Source organism: Psammomys obesus, unplaced genomic scaffold (assembly GCF_907164565.1).
Source record: "Psammomys obesus unplaced genomic scaffold, mPsaObe1.curated_primary_1811, whole genome shotgun sequence".
NCBI classification, from domain to species: Eukaryota; Metazoa; Chordata; class Mammalia; order Rodentia; family Muridae; genus Psammomys; species Psammomys obesus.
In genome coordinates this window covers 3,490,856-3,506,288 of record NW_026590859.1, presented here as the reverse complement: position 1 = coordinate 3,506,288, position 15,433 = coordinate 3,490,856, and the positions used below count along the sequence as shown (strand labels likewise).

Genomic DNA, 15,433 nt, shown 5'->3' with positions numbered 1-15,433 from the left:
CTCCCACTGGCTCCCACAGGCTCCCACAGGCTCCCACTGGCTCCCACAGGCTCCCACAGACTCCCACAGGCTTTCACTGGCTCCCACTGGCTCCCACAGACTCCCACAGGCTTTCACTGGATCCCACAGACTCCCACAGACTCCCACAGGCTTTCACTGGCTCCCACAGACTCCCACTGGCTCCCACTGGCTCCCACAGGCTCCCACAGGCTTTCACTGGCTTCCACTGGCTCCCACAGACTCCCACAGGCTTCCACTGGCTCCCACTGGCTCCCACACACTCCCACTGGCTCCCACACGCTCCCACAGGCTCCCACTGCCTCCCACAGGCTCCTGTCAAAGATGCCATGGAGCCCCGTACCCCAGGTCAGTATCACACTATTGTTCCAAGGAGTCTCTCAGAGGAAGCCGTCGGCCATTTCCTACAGAATTCTCAGGCAGCCTAGGAGACGGTAAACAGCCTTTGTTAACTAAAGGATGAACTATCGGAAGGATGTGGGAGCAGAGTCTCCGAATGTCTTCCCTGCCCAGGACCCAGAGCCTCTGCCACTGCCCCTGCTCCCAAGCTGTGTCCTCACTGTCACTGCCCTGTGCCAGGACTGCAAGGGAAGACTGCACCTTCGTGTGCAAAGCAGCAAATACAGAGCTCCAGCACATGGTCCTCGCACAGCTCCACCACACGGCACCATTGTAGCCACCGTGTGCCACGCCGCAGACTCAGACAAGCACAACAGGATGAGCAGAGGCCAGGGCACTGGAGGCCACAGGGGTGTCTGTGGCTGTATCATCCTGAATGTGCCTGGTGTCATCTGAGGGGAAGAGACAGGCAGAGCCAGGATCCGCAGCAAGCTCCACATTCCAGGAGGTGGCGTGTGAGATGAGCCGCAGCCAGCCAGGGAGCTCCAAAGAGCCACAGGCCCACCGTGTTCCACACGTCCAGGGTCAGCGCCAGGCTCGGCCTCCAGACCAGCCTGGATTTCAGCTGCTGGCTTCCTTGCCACAGGGGGCACCAGAGCCCTGCCGCACAAGCTTTGCCCTGCGGCCTCCCTCTTCTAGTAACTGCTACAGTTCACAGCCTGTCCCCTCTCCCCCGACGTCCCACACCCTCTCAACACCCTAGACAGGAAAAGGTTAGAACCAGGCTGTGCCTTGCTGGAGGGCAGGAGGGCCTAGAACCAGGGAACTGAGGACTTGCGCCAACACTAAAGCATCAGGAGACTTGGGCTGCAAGATGGCGTCCTACCCCTGCAGATAACTGCCCACCCCCAGCCTTCTGGCCACTCAGGCAGGTCTCTGAACAGCAGCATAGCTAGAAGCAGCTCTCAGTGACCCCACAGGGAGAGGACGTGGCGGCAACCCCAGGACTGACGGATGGTCTGGCTCCAGGGAGTGTCCTCCCGCCGGTTTCCCTCTGGGCTCCAGAGCAGGTGGTCTGAGGCCAGGAGAGGCGGCCCAGCTGGCTCCCTGGACAGCCAAAATCAGCAGCAAGGGCAACGTCTGTTTTCCTCCCGGGCTAGCCAGGCTGGTCACCACGTGCTGCTGTGGTTGCCTGGGGAACCGCTTGCTATTTTCATGTAGACTCCAAATAACGAGCCATGGAAACGCTCTGGGAAGGCTGGTCTGGAGGTGACGCTCAGGCGCTGTGCCAGAAGGGAGAGCTTGGCGGGAAGAGGAAAGGCTCAACACTCACACAGGCAGGCCCCAGTGTGGGGTGGGAGAGGGTGACCGGGAGGGGTTGTGCCCAGAGAGAGGAGAACCAGTTCATTCACTCCTCATTCACCCCCACGAGCTCCTCTCCCCTGCTGTCCACAGGACCAAACGTTCTCCGCTCTGGACGCCCTGCTAGGCACGGATACGGCAAATCAATGAGGGTGTCCCAGCCCCACGGCGGGCTACAACACAAGACACAACGACAGTTCAGCAGGACCCGTGCCACCCCGGGCCTCGTGGGTGTCTGTTGCCATCTCGGCCTGGGGTCTGAGTCTGAGGAGCTCACCTGCTGAAGTCCCCAGAAGATGAAAGGTGTTTGCAGGCAGTGTGGAAAGGGGACACGTGTGGGCCAGGAGAGACTGAGTACGCACTTCCGGAGTGTGTGTGTTCAACCCTGGGCGAAGCGGGAGCCAGGCCAAGAGCCAGCCCATCCTGGGGGGGTGGGGATGAGATGATCTGGAACCACTGCAGTCATGATCAAGCTCCAGGTGGCACAAACGCAGCCCGGGCCATTCCCTGGAGAGAGGCTTCCCCGCCGCCCATGAGATTCGGGAGGCTCCACAGGGCAGCTGAGGCCCGGAGGCTGCAGGAGGGAGCCCTCCACTAGGAGAACCAGGTGAGGGCTCCGGCCAGGCTGGCAGTCCCTTCCCAAAGCACACTGGCATGCCCCCAAGTGCCTTCTGCCAGCCTGTGGCCATACCCCTGCTGGAAGGTGGAGGTGGCATGCAGCAGAGGGGGACAAATGTGGAGAAACGCAGCACCCACAGGTGTCAGGAACCAGCTGAGCACACACCTGCCTCCCCCCAGGCCTGGGGCAGCCTTGTGACATGGCTGTTTGTGCTCTAGCACCCACAGGTGTCAGGAACCAGCTGGACACAGCACCTGCCTCCCCCAGTCCCGGGCCAGTCTTGTGACATGACTAGTTTTGCCCTCCTTGTGAACGTTAAGAAACTGAAGTTCCAAGAAGCTACCTGGCCTCACCATTGCTGCAGCGATGAAGTCAGGATTCAAACACAGGCGTGACTCGGAAACCCATTTCTACAAGGGCACGAATACCCGATGCATCTCAGGAGCTGCAGAGTCCAAGATGACAAGTACCGTGTCATGAGAACCTAACGTGGGAGGGGACCACAGGGGCCTGTGCCCATGAAGACTAGAAATGATGGCGGCTGCCTGTCCTCAGATCATGACAGAAAAAGTCACCCACAGAAAGGAGCAGGGCTCCCAGGCTTCTTCATTCTCCCTCCCTCCCCCCCCCTCCCTCCCTCCCTCCCTCCCTCCCTCCCTCCCTCCCTCCCTCTCTGTCTCTTTCACACACCTGGATGCACACACACACCGGACAGACACACAATCCACTATGCTCCTTGCTACTGGCTCACAGAGGTGATGAGCATAACAACCAGCAGTAAACAGAACTGAGCTTGGGGGGTAGCTGGTTTACAAACTTGAGCTGGAAGTGTGTAAAATGGGGTGAGGTGAGGGGTTGCCCCTCCAGCCCCAGCACTCATACTCGGCCAGGACAGGCCGTACTGTTTACTGGATACCACAGTAAGCAGCTGGGGCTCACTCTAGTTTGGGTCTGGGTTGCACAGATGTGAAAAGCTTGCCTGCCAGGCTATGGTACCATGGCAAGGTGTGGGGCCTAGTAGAAGGACTTAGCTCCGAAGAGGATGTTGGACTGTCAGCCTTCCCTTCCACGGCTTCGATCCCTGGCTATCGCCGGGTGAAGAGCTGGCGCCGTTCACCCCACCCTCTTATGCCACTCTGCAGGCCCAAAGGCAAAGGAACGATGAGCTGTAGGCTGAAGCCTCTGAAACAGTGGGCAAAACTGTTTTCATCCTTTGAGTGGATGAGCTGTGGAGAGACCCCACAGCAGCTGAAGGTTGCACACCGAATATGTTAATGCCTTGCACCTGCTGGTTTGCAAATATCCTTGCATGGGTTCGGGAGCCCAGGGAGGAAAGCGGAATCATGCTGCCAGGCTGCCTGGTTGTGAAACAGAGCCAAACACCACAGCTTCACAGCATGAAACAATCGTCCAGGTGACGTGACATCTGGCGTCCTGGACAGAAGCAGCAGGGCCAGCCTCTGCTGGTGTCACGTTCCCCAGAGTGTAGCCGTTGCCGGCCCCACCCCACCCGAGCCAGGCTTCAGACCTGCACCCCGAGGGCTGGTGTCTGCCTGGGGCGTGCCCCGGCCCTCCCCGCAGGACCTCCTGGGGTCTGGACTCTGAACACAGATTTCCAGCTTTGGCTCCTGGCAGAAGTTATCAGCAGGCTGAGGATGCCCAGTGACCAGGAGGCAGCAGGTAAGGTGTCAAGAAAATCCCTGGAGCAGATGCTGGAAGGAGGTGGGGGTGGGTGGGAGTCAGGAGGCCTTCTGTCCCGGGTAAGGCTGAGATCTGGGTCAGGTGACCTCTCATGACCTTCACCTCTAGGGGCCTGTGTTGCTGGTCTCTTCTGCTCTGCCTGCTCCTCTGCAGGAAGGTCAGACACACACACACACACACACACACACACACACACACACACACACACAGGAACGGAGGAAGAGAGAGCGCCAATCAGTATTGGACTTAACCTGTTTGTTTCTTTGTTTTTTGAGACAGGGTTTCTTTGTGTAGCCCTGGCTATTCTGGGACTGGCTCTGTAGACCAAACTCAGAGAGCCACTTGCGTCTGCCTCCTGAATGCTGGGATTAAAGGCCTGTGCCACCACTCCAGGCCAAACCTCTGTTAAAAAGGTTCTTATTTATTTTATTTATCTCACATGTGTTTGCCTGGGTGTAAATGGGCTCCATACGCATGCCCACTACTTATGGAGCCGAGAGGGGGCACTGGATCCCCTGGAACCGGAGTTAGAGAGCATGTGAGCTGGGCAACATGGGTGCTTGGCACCGCACTCAGGGCTTCTGCACCGGCGAGCGCTCCGGACACTACGCTCTCTCCAGCCCGTTGGTGGCTCCATGCTCAGGCCCTGCTTCTCCTTTGTCCTGGCAAAGGAGCTGGCTCTATGTCACATGCCAGGGTGTGACCTGTGCTCGTAGACACCCAGAGCACAGACGTGAGGGCACTGACACTCGCCTGAGGATGCAGAGGCAAACAACTTCCCAACTTACACCAGGCGCCTGACAGATGCTGAAGGCTAAACTTGGGCAGAGACCCAGCTTTCTACTCTCTGTGTGCTTCCTTCCGCCTTCTTTTCTCCTGGGCCACTCCTAATCCAGCTCCTTCCCACACACACTCACAGTAATCACAGAGTACGGGAAAGTGCCCCGCCTAAGCTGAGACCAGGTTGAGTGTTGCAGGGCGGGTATGAGCCTTTAGGGGAAAGGAAGCATCCTAAGCAGATGCTGGAGGCTTGGAGGTGCCTGTCTGTGATCCCAGCACTTAAGAAATAGAGGCAAGAGGGTCAAGAGGTCAAAGTCATCCTTAGCTATGTAGCCAGATCCAGGCCAGCCTGGACTACAGGAAACTCACACAAACAAAGCAGACATGGAGTAGCATGGACACAGGGCATCAGGCTTTGGGCCTGCAGGGATCTGTGCCCACGGAGCAGATTTCCTGCCCATCTGAACCCTCTGAACCCGACCTTCCTGCAGCCCGTGCAGCGCCCAGGCTTCTGTGTGCTCCAAGCGGTCAAGTTTCTGCTTTGGAATGGAGATTAGTGGGAGACTAATCATAGTGAAGAGGCCCTGCTGTGAGGTGGCAGCTTTGAAGGAAGAGCAGGAGCTTGAGGCCAGCAGGAAGCTGGACCCTGGTGAGGCAGGATTGGGGGAAATGTGGGGAGCCAGCCTTGTGGAAAACCCCAGCCAGGCTCGGAGGTGGTACCCTTCTGTGGAGCTCGGGGCCTGAGGAGTGGTATTCCAGCCTGCTGCCAAGTCAGAAGGCATGGGAAGTCATGAGCACCTCAGGCAGGCGGCATACTGGGTGTTTTTGAGGGCTATACACTGCTGGGATTGACCTGTGTCATTGGTTTGGGGCAAAAAGTCCCCACACAGGCTACACTGGCTCAGTGAACAATTTTTGGAATTCTAGGCCTGTTGTAGGTTGCCGTCAGCAATGCCCACGGGTCAGTAAAGGGGGCAGAAAGAGGCACTTGGAAATGGTTTCAGGGAACTTCTGTTCTATCGCGTGAACAGCCTCTCATGTTGTGACCGCCTATCTGCCTATCTGCTGTGATTGGCTAGCACATCTCCGCCAACTGGAGCTTGTGTGCCATGCAGCTGCCAGGTCAAGCTTGTAATATACATATATATATATCTATACACACATATATGTGTGTGTGTGTGTGAAAGATATATATATATAAATATGTATATCATGTATCATGCATATATATATCAGGCAGGCTTATCTTTTTGAGTTTGGGGCTAGCCTAGTCTATTAGTGAGTTCCAGAACAACAGAGCTACACAGTAAGACCCTGTCTCAAAAATAAATAACAAAGGTTTATATAAGGACATTTCTGCTACACCAGGGTCTGTAGATTCAGTCTAACACAGTGAGTTAGCTTCGGTATGAGTGCTGTTTGTCCCAGAGGAGGGGGGGTGGGGGGGCCCACTTACAGGTAGTTTTGTCCCAGAGCTGTGGGGGTGGGGGGACCCCACGTTACAGGAGCACTAGCTCCCTGCAGGCCTCAGAATGTCTCTTCAAATAGTGCCCATGTCACCAGCAAGGATACTACCCCGGAAGAGGGTGTTCTGGGACCTGAAACAGTCTGAGGTGTGGGTGTCAGTGTTCTCTGTGTGAGCCCTGGCCAGGCTCTGCCATGCTCCCGACCAGTCTGCTGCCACCATGATCACTCCAGTCTTCTGTCCAGCGGATCTGCTTTTTCCTGTCACTGCTTCCATGGTCCTTACCGCCAGCCTCCTCACAGGAGCCACGGACGGCAGGGCCTAGGCAGGAGCCTCAGGCTGTGCTAGGGAGTGCAGAGACGGGAGAACCTTCTGCATCCTGGGATGTTTATTTTTATCCTCACTACAAAGTAAACAGGGCCGTGGGGGAGTGTGAGGAGCACAGACGTGAAGGAGCGGGAAGGTCCTTCACAGCCCCACAGCCCGGATGGCGATGCTGGCTTGACACTGCAGCTGAGTACCGCCCCGGGGGCTGGCGCCTGGGTCGCGCCATCAGGCCCAGCCCCTGACCAAGGACAGTGCACAGCGGTGTCCCAGTTAGGCCTCGGAGGCTGCCCCAGTAGTCCGTGGGGCACTTGACCTGTGCCCTCACCCCCTAGAACCGGCCGCTTGCAGGTGGACGTCAAAACTCGTCCTTTATGTCGAAGTGGGGCTGGTCCTCCGGCCTGAAGTCCAGGTTGGGGCTGCCGTCCTCGTTGAGGATCCTGCGGGCCGTGTAGCCCACAATGGGGTACTTGGCCTTGTACACCTTGCTGAAGACGTTGTCCAGGGCCTCCAGCTCCTTGGCCGTGAGGCCCGTCTTGGGGAGAAGAAATGGGAGACAGAGGTGAGCATCTGAGTCTGAGCTCATTGTGTCTGGCACTGCCCTCCTCTGCCCCTGCCTTACCCACCCCAAACTCCAGATGAAAGAGAAAAACATAAGAGAAACTGTTTTGGAAGCAGGAACACAGCCCTCGCCATCACAGATTACGGAAGGGAGTCTCCACTTTTGGGGAAACTGCGTTTCGGCACATCTGGAGTCGGATGGGTGAGGCTCACCCTGGAAACCGCCTTTGTGCTCACGGTATCTCTCCTTGCCGGAAGAGTATGAAAAACCATCTTCAATCAGAGAATGGACAATGGACTTTTAAAGAAACAGCCTGGGCATTCGGAGTGTGTGCGTGAGCAGGTGTGTGCGTGAGCAGCGTGTGTGTGTGTGTGTGTGTGTGCGTGAGCAGGTGTGTGCGTGAGCAGGGTGTGTGTGTGTGTGTGTGTGCGTGAGCAGGTGTGTGCGTGAGCAGGTGTGTGCGTGAGCAGGGTGTGTGTGTGTGTGTTTGTGCGTGAGCATCGTGTGTGCGTGAGCAGGGTGTGTGCGTGAGCAGGTGTGTGTGTGAGCAGCGTGTGTGTGTGTGTGTGTGTGTGTGTGTGTGTGTGTGTGAGCAGGGTGTGTGCGTGAGCAGGTGTGTGCGTGAGCAGCGTGTGTGCGTGCTCTGTGAGCGCGGGGTTTGCATGCGCAGGGAAGCAATGGCTTTCTCAGCTCTGCCGGTCGGCTGACATGGATGTCATCGTCCATAGAACACGCGTGTGGGGTGGGCAGCATCTCTGTGCTAGTATATGTTTAAACAGCCTCTGCTGTAGTTTGGATCAAGAATGCCGCTTTGTGAAAGGTCCATGCGTCAGCGTGGAGTTATCGCACGGTGATGGAGCCTGTAAGAGGTGGGGCATAGTGCGAGGCCCCTGCGTTGATAGTGTGCCCTCCATAGGAATTGTGGAACTCGGGGCACACCCCTTCCTCTTTTGCTTCCTGTTCATGAGTCTTACAGGTTTTCTCCAAAACATGCTTTAGCCATGTGGTCAGTCAGTCATGGATTAAAGCTCCAGACTGAACCCTTTCTCTTCAGATGTTACTTAGAAGGTGGGAGGAGCAGCTCCGTGGCTAAGAGCACTTACTGCTCTTGCAGAGGACCTGGGTTTGCTTCCCAGCACCCACATGGCAGCTCACAACTGCCTCTAAGTCCAGCTTCAGGGGCCTGACTCCCCCTTCTGGCCTCTACAGGTACTGCATGCCTGTGGTGAACAGAAACTGATACAGGCACACACATACTCATAAACAAAAATAAAAACTTAGAGTTATTTATGCCAGATCCTGTTACAGTAATGGAAAGCTGGCTAAACCCTTCCCCTTCATTTCTTTCTTTAATGTTGTGGCTTAAGAATTTGACTCATCACTAGTCAGGCTGAGGTGGCACACACCTTTAATCCCAGCACTTGGGAGGCAGAGGCAGGCAGATCTCTGAATTAGAGGCTAGCCTGGTCTACAGAGAGAGAGTTCTAGGACAGCCAGGGCTACACAGAGAAACCCTATCTCAAAAAAATTAAAAAATTAAAAAAAAAAACAAAATGAAACAAAACCTATTTATTTATACTAATTTGATGAGTGAATGCCAGCCTATTGTGGGATTACTATATAGAAACTAATTTTAAACTTCCTTTTATTTATTTATATGTGTGCATGCACATGCTGGCATGCATGCAGAGGTCAAAGGACATCTTACTGAGCCAGTTCTCTCCCTCCATTTGGTTTCTCTCTCCATTTGGGTCGCAGGGGTGAACTCAGGTCATGAGGATTGGCAGCAAACATCTTTTTACTAATTTATTTATTTATTTATTATTTATATAGTGTTCTGCCTGCATGTGTGCCTACACGCCAGAAGAGGGCTCCAGGTCTCACTATAGATGGGTGAGAGCCACCGTGTGGGTGCTGGGACTTGAACTCAGGAAGAGCAGCCAGTGCTCTTAACCTCTGAGCCATCTCTCCAACCCTGGCAGCAAGCATGTCCACCTACTGAGTCATCTCTCCACCACCACCTCTCTCTTGTTTTTTGTTTTTGAGACAGGGTTTCTCTGTGTAGCCCTGGCTGTCCTAGAACTTGCTCTGCAGAGCAGGCTGGCCTTGGACTCAAAGATCCGCCTGCAGTGCTGGAGAGGTGGCTCAGTGATTGAGAGTACTGTCTGCTCTTCCAAAGGCCCGGGTTCAGGCCACAACTGTCTGTACTGCCAAGTCCAGGGGATCTCACACCTTCACACTAGTGTGTGTGTGTCCCCTGCACCATCATGACGGGCTTTAAGAAAAATAAAAGACCTGCCTGCCCCTGCCTCTCACTCTCTGCCCCTGCCCCTGCCCCTGCCCCTGCCTCCACCTCCAGGGCCCTGGGACTAACGGCATGCTACAACCACGCCTAGCTATAGCCAGCCCCATTTTTTAAAATGACAGTTTCTTGTGCACAGAAGCATAAGCTTGGAAAGCTGTGTCCCAGTCCAGCCACTAAGCTGTGGCAGCTACCCAGAGTGGGTCCTAGAGATGGGGGTCTGGGTGGGGTGCCGGCCACAGGAGTGCCAAGCCACTGGGCACAACAGTGAGGACAAGTCCACAAAGTCTGGACTTACGTCTGTAGGCAGGGAGGAGACATCACAGGCTCCTAAGAAGGGTGACCCAGGGAGCTAACGCATTTCAAGAAAGCGGCTGGCTAGCACACCACACAGACTAATTAAGAGGCTTACTAAGAATAAGAAGGTCTGTGGCTGAAGGTCCGGCCCAGTGGCCGAGCGTTTGCCTAAAGTCAAATCCAAAGTAATAAAACCACTTGACCCAGAGACTTAAACAAACAAAAAATGGAAAGCATCTGGGCTTGGGGTGCATGCCTTTAATCTCAGCCCTCGGGAGGCAGAGGCCAGCCTGGGAGTTTGAGGCCAGCCTGGTCTGCATAGAGTTCCAGCCCAGACAGCTACACAGGTGACACCTGCCTCAAACAAGAACAAACCACGGCCTGGGCACAGTGCACTTTGACAAAAGCTTGTCCCACTTACGGTGTCATGCGTGAGGTCCGAAGGATCCAGGGACATCTTGGCCACGCCCCTGCTGGCGTCCTTCCCAGTCAAGGCATTGTAGGGGGCTCCTCGGCCATAGAACTCTGCAGCGGGAGGAGGGAGGAAGGAAGACTGGGTCAGCATGGAGAGCAGCCAGGAGCTTGCAGTTGGGGATTCTCCAGAAGCCCCAGTCCTCAGGCTACAGTTCTGAGGATGAACACACCAGGAGGACTACAAGGTCAGGGCTAGCCTGCACCTGCCTCAAAATACATATTTAAGAATTTTAACAGGGGGAGGAGGGCTAGGCCTGTGTGTCGTTAATATAAAAAGCATGTATACATGCGTGTATTTATGTATGTGCGTATGTGTGTATGCATGTATGTATATGCATGTATACATGTGTGTATATGCATGTATACATGTGTGTATGTATACATGTGTGTATGTGTGTATGCATGTATGTATATGTATGTATATGCATGTATGTATGTATGTATGTATATGCATGTATACATGTGTGTATGTGTGTATGTTTGCAGATGAATACACAGACAAGAAGAGCCTCTGCCTCAGATGCCTTAGGAAGCCAAGTCTCCTTCTCTGTGGCCTTATAGGAGGAGTCATGAAATCCCCCTCCTGGTAGTCTATGTGGATACAGTCAGGGAAACTGTTACATGGTATTGAAATGTTCTGCCACCGTCTACAACAGCAACTCTTAGCTAAGGATACTTTTCTGGCTTCTACTAGAATGCTTATCTGTTTGCACTGAATTCTACAGCCCTTCAAGTGGGAACATGGCATTAAAAGGAAATCCACAGCAGACAGACCTGTTTGGGTAAAACACTGACAAGGCTTAGCTCTATCTGGGCCTTTCAGAGGGAAGGGAAAGGCCTCACCTCATTCCTCCAGGCATGTGCCCCCTCCCCCAGTTCCCCAGAGCCACTTACCCTTTCCAGAGGTGACATCAAACACCACTCCCTTCACTGCCAAGTAGATGGGCTGGTCCTCCTGGAAAGGGGGGCGAGGCATGAGAGTCGGGAAACCCCGCGCTCTCTTCACAGGTAGCAAGGGCTGCCGTGGCTGGGTGAGCAATGGTGGTGAGTCCCAAGGTCTGGCCCCGCAGGCTCACCCCTCCCAGGCAAGGTCATGCCCATCCACCGAAGCTTGGGGAGTCATAAGGTGCCACAGGGAGCTATGGCAGGGTAGGCTGGCTAGTTTTATGTCAACTTGACACAAGCTACGGTTATTTTGGAAGAGAAACACGCACTTGAAAAGTGTCTCCACAGGCCTGGCCTACAGGCTGTCCTGTGGTGCGTTTTCTGGTTGATGATTTAGGCAGTGTCACACCCGGGCTGCTGGTCCCGGGCGCTAGGCAAGCTGTGAGGGGCAAGCCAGGAAGCAGCACGCCTCATGGCCTCTGCCTCAGCTCTTGTTCCCAGTTTCCTGCCCTGCTTGAGCTCCTGCCCTGACTTCCCTCAGTGCTGAACTGCTACCTGGGAGTGTAAGCTAAAATAAACACTTTCCTCCCCAAGTTCCTTTCAGTCATGGTTATTGCATTGTAGCATAGCAATAGAAACCCTAAGACACAGTCAAATGGTGAGACCTTGTCGAAAGAGAGAAAGAAAGAAAGAAAGAAAGAAAGAAAGAAAGAAAGAAAGAAAGAAAGAAAAGAAAAAGAAAAAGAAAGAAAAGAAACAAGAAAAATGTAATTCCAAAATTACACTTTGAAGTTAAAACTGGAAGATGTCAGAAGATGCCCAGCACTTTCCTATGGGTGATGTTATTTGCTGTGCATATGTGCATGGGTCTGTGTGTGCTTGCATGTGTGCGTTCGTTCGTGTGAGAGTGTGTGAGCTTTGAGACACTGTCTTGCTGTGTAAGGTAGGCTGGCCTTGAACTCAGTTCTCCTCAGTCTCCTGAGGGTTGAGATTCCAGGCTTTCCCCACCACACCCTGCTGAGTAAGGCTATTTGGGCCCAAGGAGGTTAAAGGACAGAGCAAATCAGAGCCGGAAGACAGGAGCCTGGAACACTAGGTTCTTCCCCTCCTCTCTCCCTCCCCACCAGAGGGCGCCCTCAGGCCTGGGTATAGGGGCGCGTGAGCAGGGCCCCACTCAGAACTCCCAGCTCCAGGAGAGCAGATGGGTGGCAGGCAGGACAGAGCCTCACTGTCCTTCACCCGGGACATGGGTGCCTCCCATCTGGCCTTCCTGCCTGCCTCTGGCACGTGCTTCAACAGCTCCAGGGCCAGGAAGGCACTGGGTGGAGACGTGGGCACGGCAGGCAGGCAGGGGAGCTCAGCCACTGGCCAGGGCCCTGCACCTCACCACTCTCCGTGCTTGGGCAAGGACTGGCCAGACCAGTTCTTGGGGTTTGGAAGAGAGGGGACCTGCTGTGGGTGGTCTTTTTGTTGTTGGTGGTGGTTTTTATTGTTGTTTTCATAGCAAACTGCCCTCCTGTGGTCTGAAGCCATGTCCTTCTAGCTGCAGGTGGCGCCCAGGACCTGTTTGTAGGTCATGGAACAGGGGTTTGTCAGCAGACTGAAAGGGATCTGACAAGATAATAGAAAGCAAAGGAAAATGGAAGAGCCTGAGTGGGAGGTTTTCCTCAGCTCTCTCAGTCAGCTTTCCTCTGGGCTAATAAGGTTAGCGGCAGCTGACACCGGTTATGGGTGGCTGTGCCAAGCGTTTGTCCCTGACTCATCTCCTCTTCACAAAATGCCTGCGTAGAGGCAGCACTCACCGTAACATGGGTGGTGGGTTTTACGTACCCACCAAGAAGTGCGGCCAAGCCAAAGTTTATCAGTACTCAGTCAGGTGTGCCCGAGAAGGCTAAATCTACAAGAAGGAAGTCATCAGGTAACCTGGGTGGGTGTGGCCTTCCCAATCCACTGAAAGGCCAAGGGGTTCCCCGAGGAAAAGAAACTCCGCCTAGCCGGGCACCGAGCCTGCCTTGAGGTCTCTGTGAGCTCTGTGTGAGCCCTTCCACCACCCGGTCTACACAGTGAGTCCAGGACAGCCAGAGCAGCGGGGTGAGGCCCTGTCTCAACCCCTCCCCTCCAGAGAGGAAGGCCCCCTGCCAGAGAATTCCAGCCTCCTTCCTGGTCAGCCTGTCTAGCCTGGCAGCCCCACCATCTGTGAAGTGTTGTCTGCCTCCCTCCCTCTCTGAGGGCAATACCGTGCAGCTGAAAACATGGCCACCGTGAGGCTTAGGAACCTGGCGCAGCGGGACTGCAAGCCCAGGTGCCATCCTAAGAGATACGCTTCAGAGTGACCAAATAATGCACCACACACACCACGACGCTGCTCGGGGGTCCCACGGTCAGCCCGGACCCGCTTCCTGCTCTCGAAGCTAACCCTACCCACAGCTCTCCTCTACCCCCAAACGGCTCTCCCCTGGCTCTTCCCACCCGTAAGTCTCAAACCACAACATGAAATAGAAAAATTAGGGTGTTTCCTCAGTCCTTGTCCTGCCGCCGGTGGACGTGCCTTTCCTTGGGCTCTGGGCTGGGGGGCCAAGAACCCCAACATGTGGGTGAAAGCTGATAGTTCTGCAGAGGGCTGTGCTGGGAGACTCCAGTCCACTTCCGGGTTCTTTTCCCCAGCAGCAAACGATAAAGAGCCAGTCCCCTGCCCACGGGCTCTTCCCCAGCTGCTCTGGGTGCTCCCTGCGGTGCCCCCATAAACCTTACAGCACACCCCTCGAGGAATGGGCGCCTGGCTAGCACAGCAGGCCTGCTCTGCCGACTTCCCTGTGTGCACCGAGGGTTCGCCCCGCTGTCCCTTAACACCCGTTCTCACCCCTGTCATGTCCTGTCACGTTCCCATGCCTGAGTCCTCCCGGCCCCAGGGGCCTAAGCAGTGCTCCTGATGCTGCGACCCTTTAATAGTTTCTCATGTTGTGGTGACCCCAACCATAGTTATTTTCATTGCTACTTCATGACTGATTTTGCTACTGTTAGCAATAATGGAAATCCCTGTGTTTTCCCATGGTCTCAGGGCATCCCTGTGAAAGAGGGATCCCGTCCCACATGTTGAGAACCACTGTCCTAAGCTGTCACCATGTAAGGCTCAGCTTCCGAGGGACCCTTGCATGTTTGGTCTGTGTCTACCTCAGGGGCTAGGGCGCACAGGCCACGGAGATTCAGCAAAGCAACACGGGTACTTTCCTCCAGTAACACTGAGCACGTGCCTCAGTTTCCCGTCTGTAAAGGCAGGTGATTAATCCTGGAATCACTGCAATGCCGTGGAACTGATTCTCCCAAACTAGATCCCAGCTTCTTCCCCATCCAAACAGCTGCGCATACGAGTGGGGGGGAGCGGTGGGGGGGGGGAAGGAGGAGGGGGCATTGTTTCCCTCTCTGCTTTCATCTCCACAGGCCCAGACACTAAACGGGGTCAGAAGGGCGGGCTTCAGTAGGCCTGGGACACCGGGGCAGGAAAAGGAAAGGCTGGGAAGGCCTGAATCATCGGGCCCGCCCGGGCACCCCCAGCACCGCGCGCCCTGGCCGGCCACTTTGCACAAACCATAGGCCCTGTGTCCCCAGCCCATGCTCGTACTAACACCTCGAAGGGCCTGAGGTCTGCACTGCGACAAGGCGGGGCGAGGGAAGCGCGGGGTGGGGCGTGAGGGCAACGCGGCCTCCCCCAAGGGCCTCGCGTGGGTCCCCGGCCAGCAGCCGGGCCTGGGGACAGCAGCCGGCCCAGGCCGCCGCCTACCTCCTCGCCGCCGTAGCGGGCCAGCTCCTCCTCGGTGAAGAGCCGCACCGGGGGCCCGCGCTGTGCGGGGCGCGGTGTCTGCCCGGCCCCGGCTGGAGGCACCCGGGCCAGAGCCAGCACCAGGGCGAGCGCCGCCAGCGGCCGCAGCCGCCACCCGGGCGCGGGGCGAGCCATGAACCGCCAGGAGCAGGAGGGAGGACGGCGGGGCGGGGCGGGGCACGGACGGCACCTAGGGAGGGGCCCAGCCTATTCATTGGCCCCACTCTCCTCCTTTCTTTCCCAGGCTAGGTCCTACTATAGTCTAGAATGTCCTTGAACTGGTGGCCATTCTCCTGCATCAGCCTGGAATCACAAGTTAGTGACACCAGGCCCAGCTAACTCGGTACTTTTCCTTCCTTCCTTTCTTCCCTCCCTCCCTCCCTCCCTCCTTCCTTCCTTCCTTCCTTCCTTTCTTCCCTTCTTCCTTCCTTCCTTCCTTCCTTCCCTCCTTCCTTCCTTCCTTTTTTCTTCTAGATTTTCATTCTGTA

The 15,433-nt window shown here is 55.6% G+C and overlaps 1 protein-coding gene across 1 annotated transcript; it reads right to left on the bottom strand.

Moving 5' to 3' along the window:
• Positions 1-6,650: 6,650 nt before the first annotated feature.
• Nenf (neudesin neurotrophic factor) lies at positions 6,651-15,098 on the bottom strand. The gene is made up of 4 exons (XM_055609184.1): positions 14,907-15,098; positions 11,138-11,198; positions 10,191-10,294; positions 6,651-7,143 (listed from the first exon to the last, which is right to left on the bottom strand). The coding sequence occupies exons 1-4, from the start codon at positions 15,078-15,080 to the stop codon at positions 6,967-6,969; spliced, it is 516 nt and encodes a 171-aa protein (XP_055465159.1). The 5' UTR covers positions 15,081-15,098; the 3' UTR covers positions 6,651-6,966.
• Between the last annotated feature and the right edge of the window lie 335 nt (positions 15,099-15,433).

Coding starts and splice junctions, on each gene's coding strand:
- Nenf (XM_055609184.1), bottom strand. CDS start 15,080: ATGGCTCGCCCCGCGCCCGGGTGGCGGCTGCGGCCGCTGGCGGCGCTC. Junction 11,199..14,906: donor CCCGCTACGGCGGCGAGGAG/GTAGGCGGCGGC, acceptor CCCCCTTTCCAG/GAGGACCAGCCCATCTACTT. Junction 10,295..11,137: donor TGATGTCACCTCTGGAAAGG/GTAAGTGGCTCT, acceptor CTCCCGCTGCAG/AGTTCTATGGCCGAGGAGCC.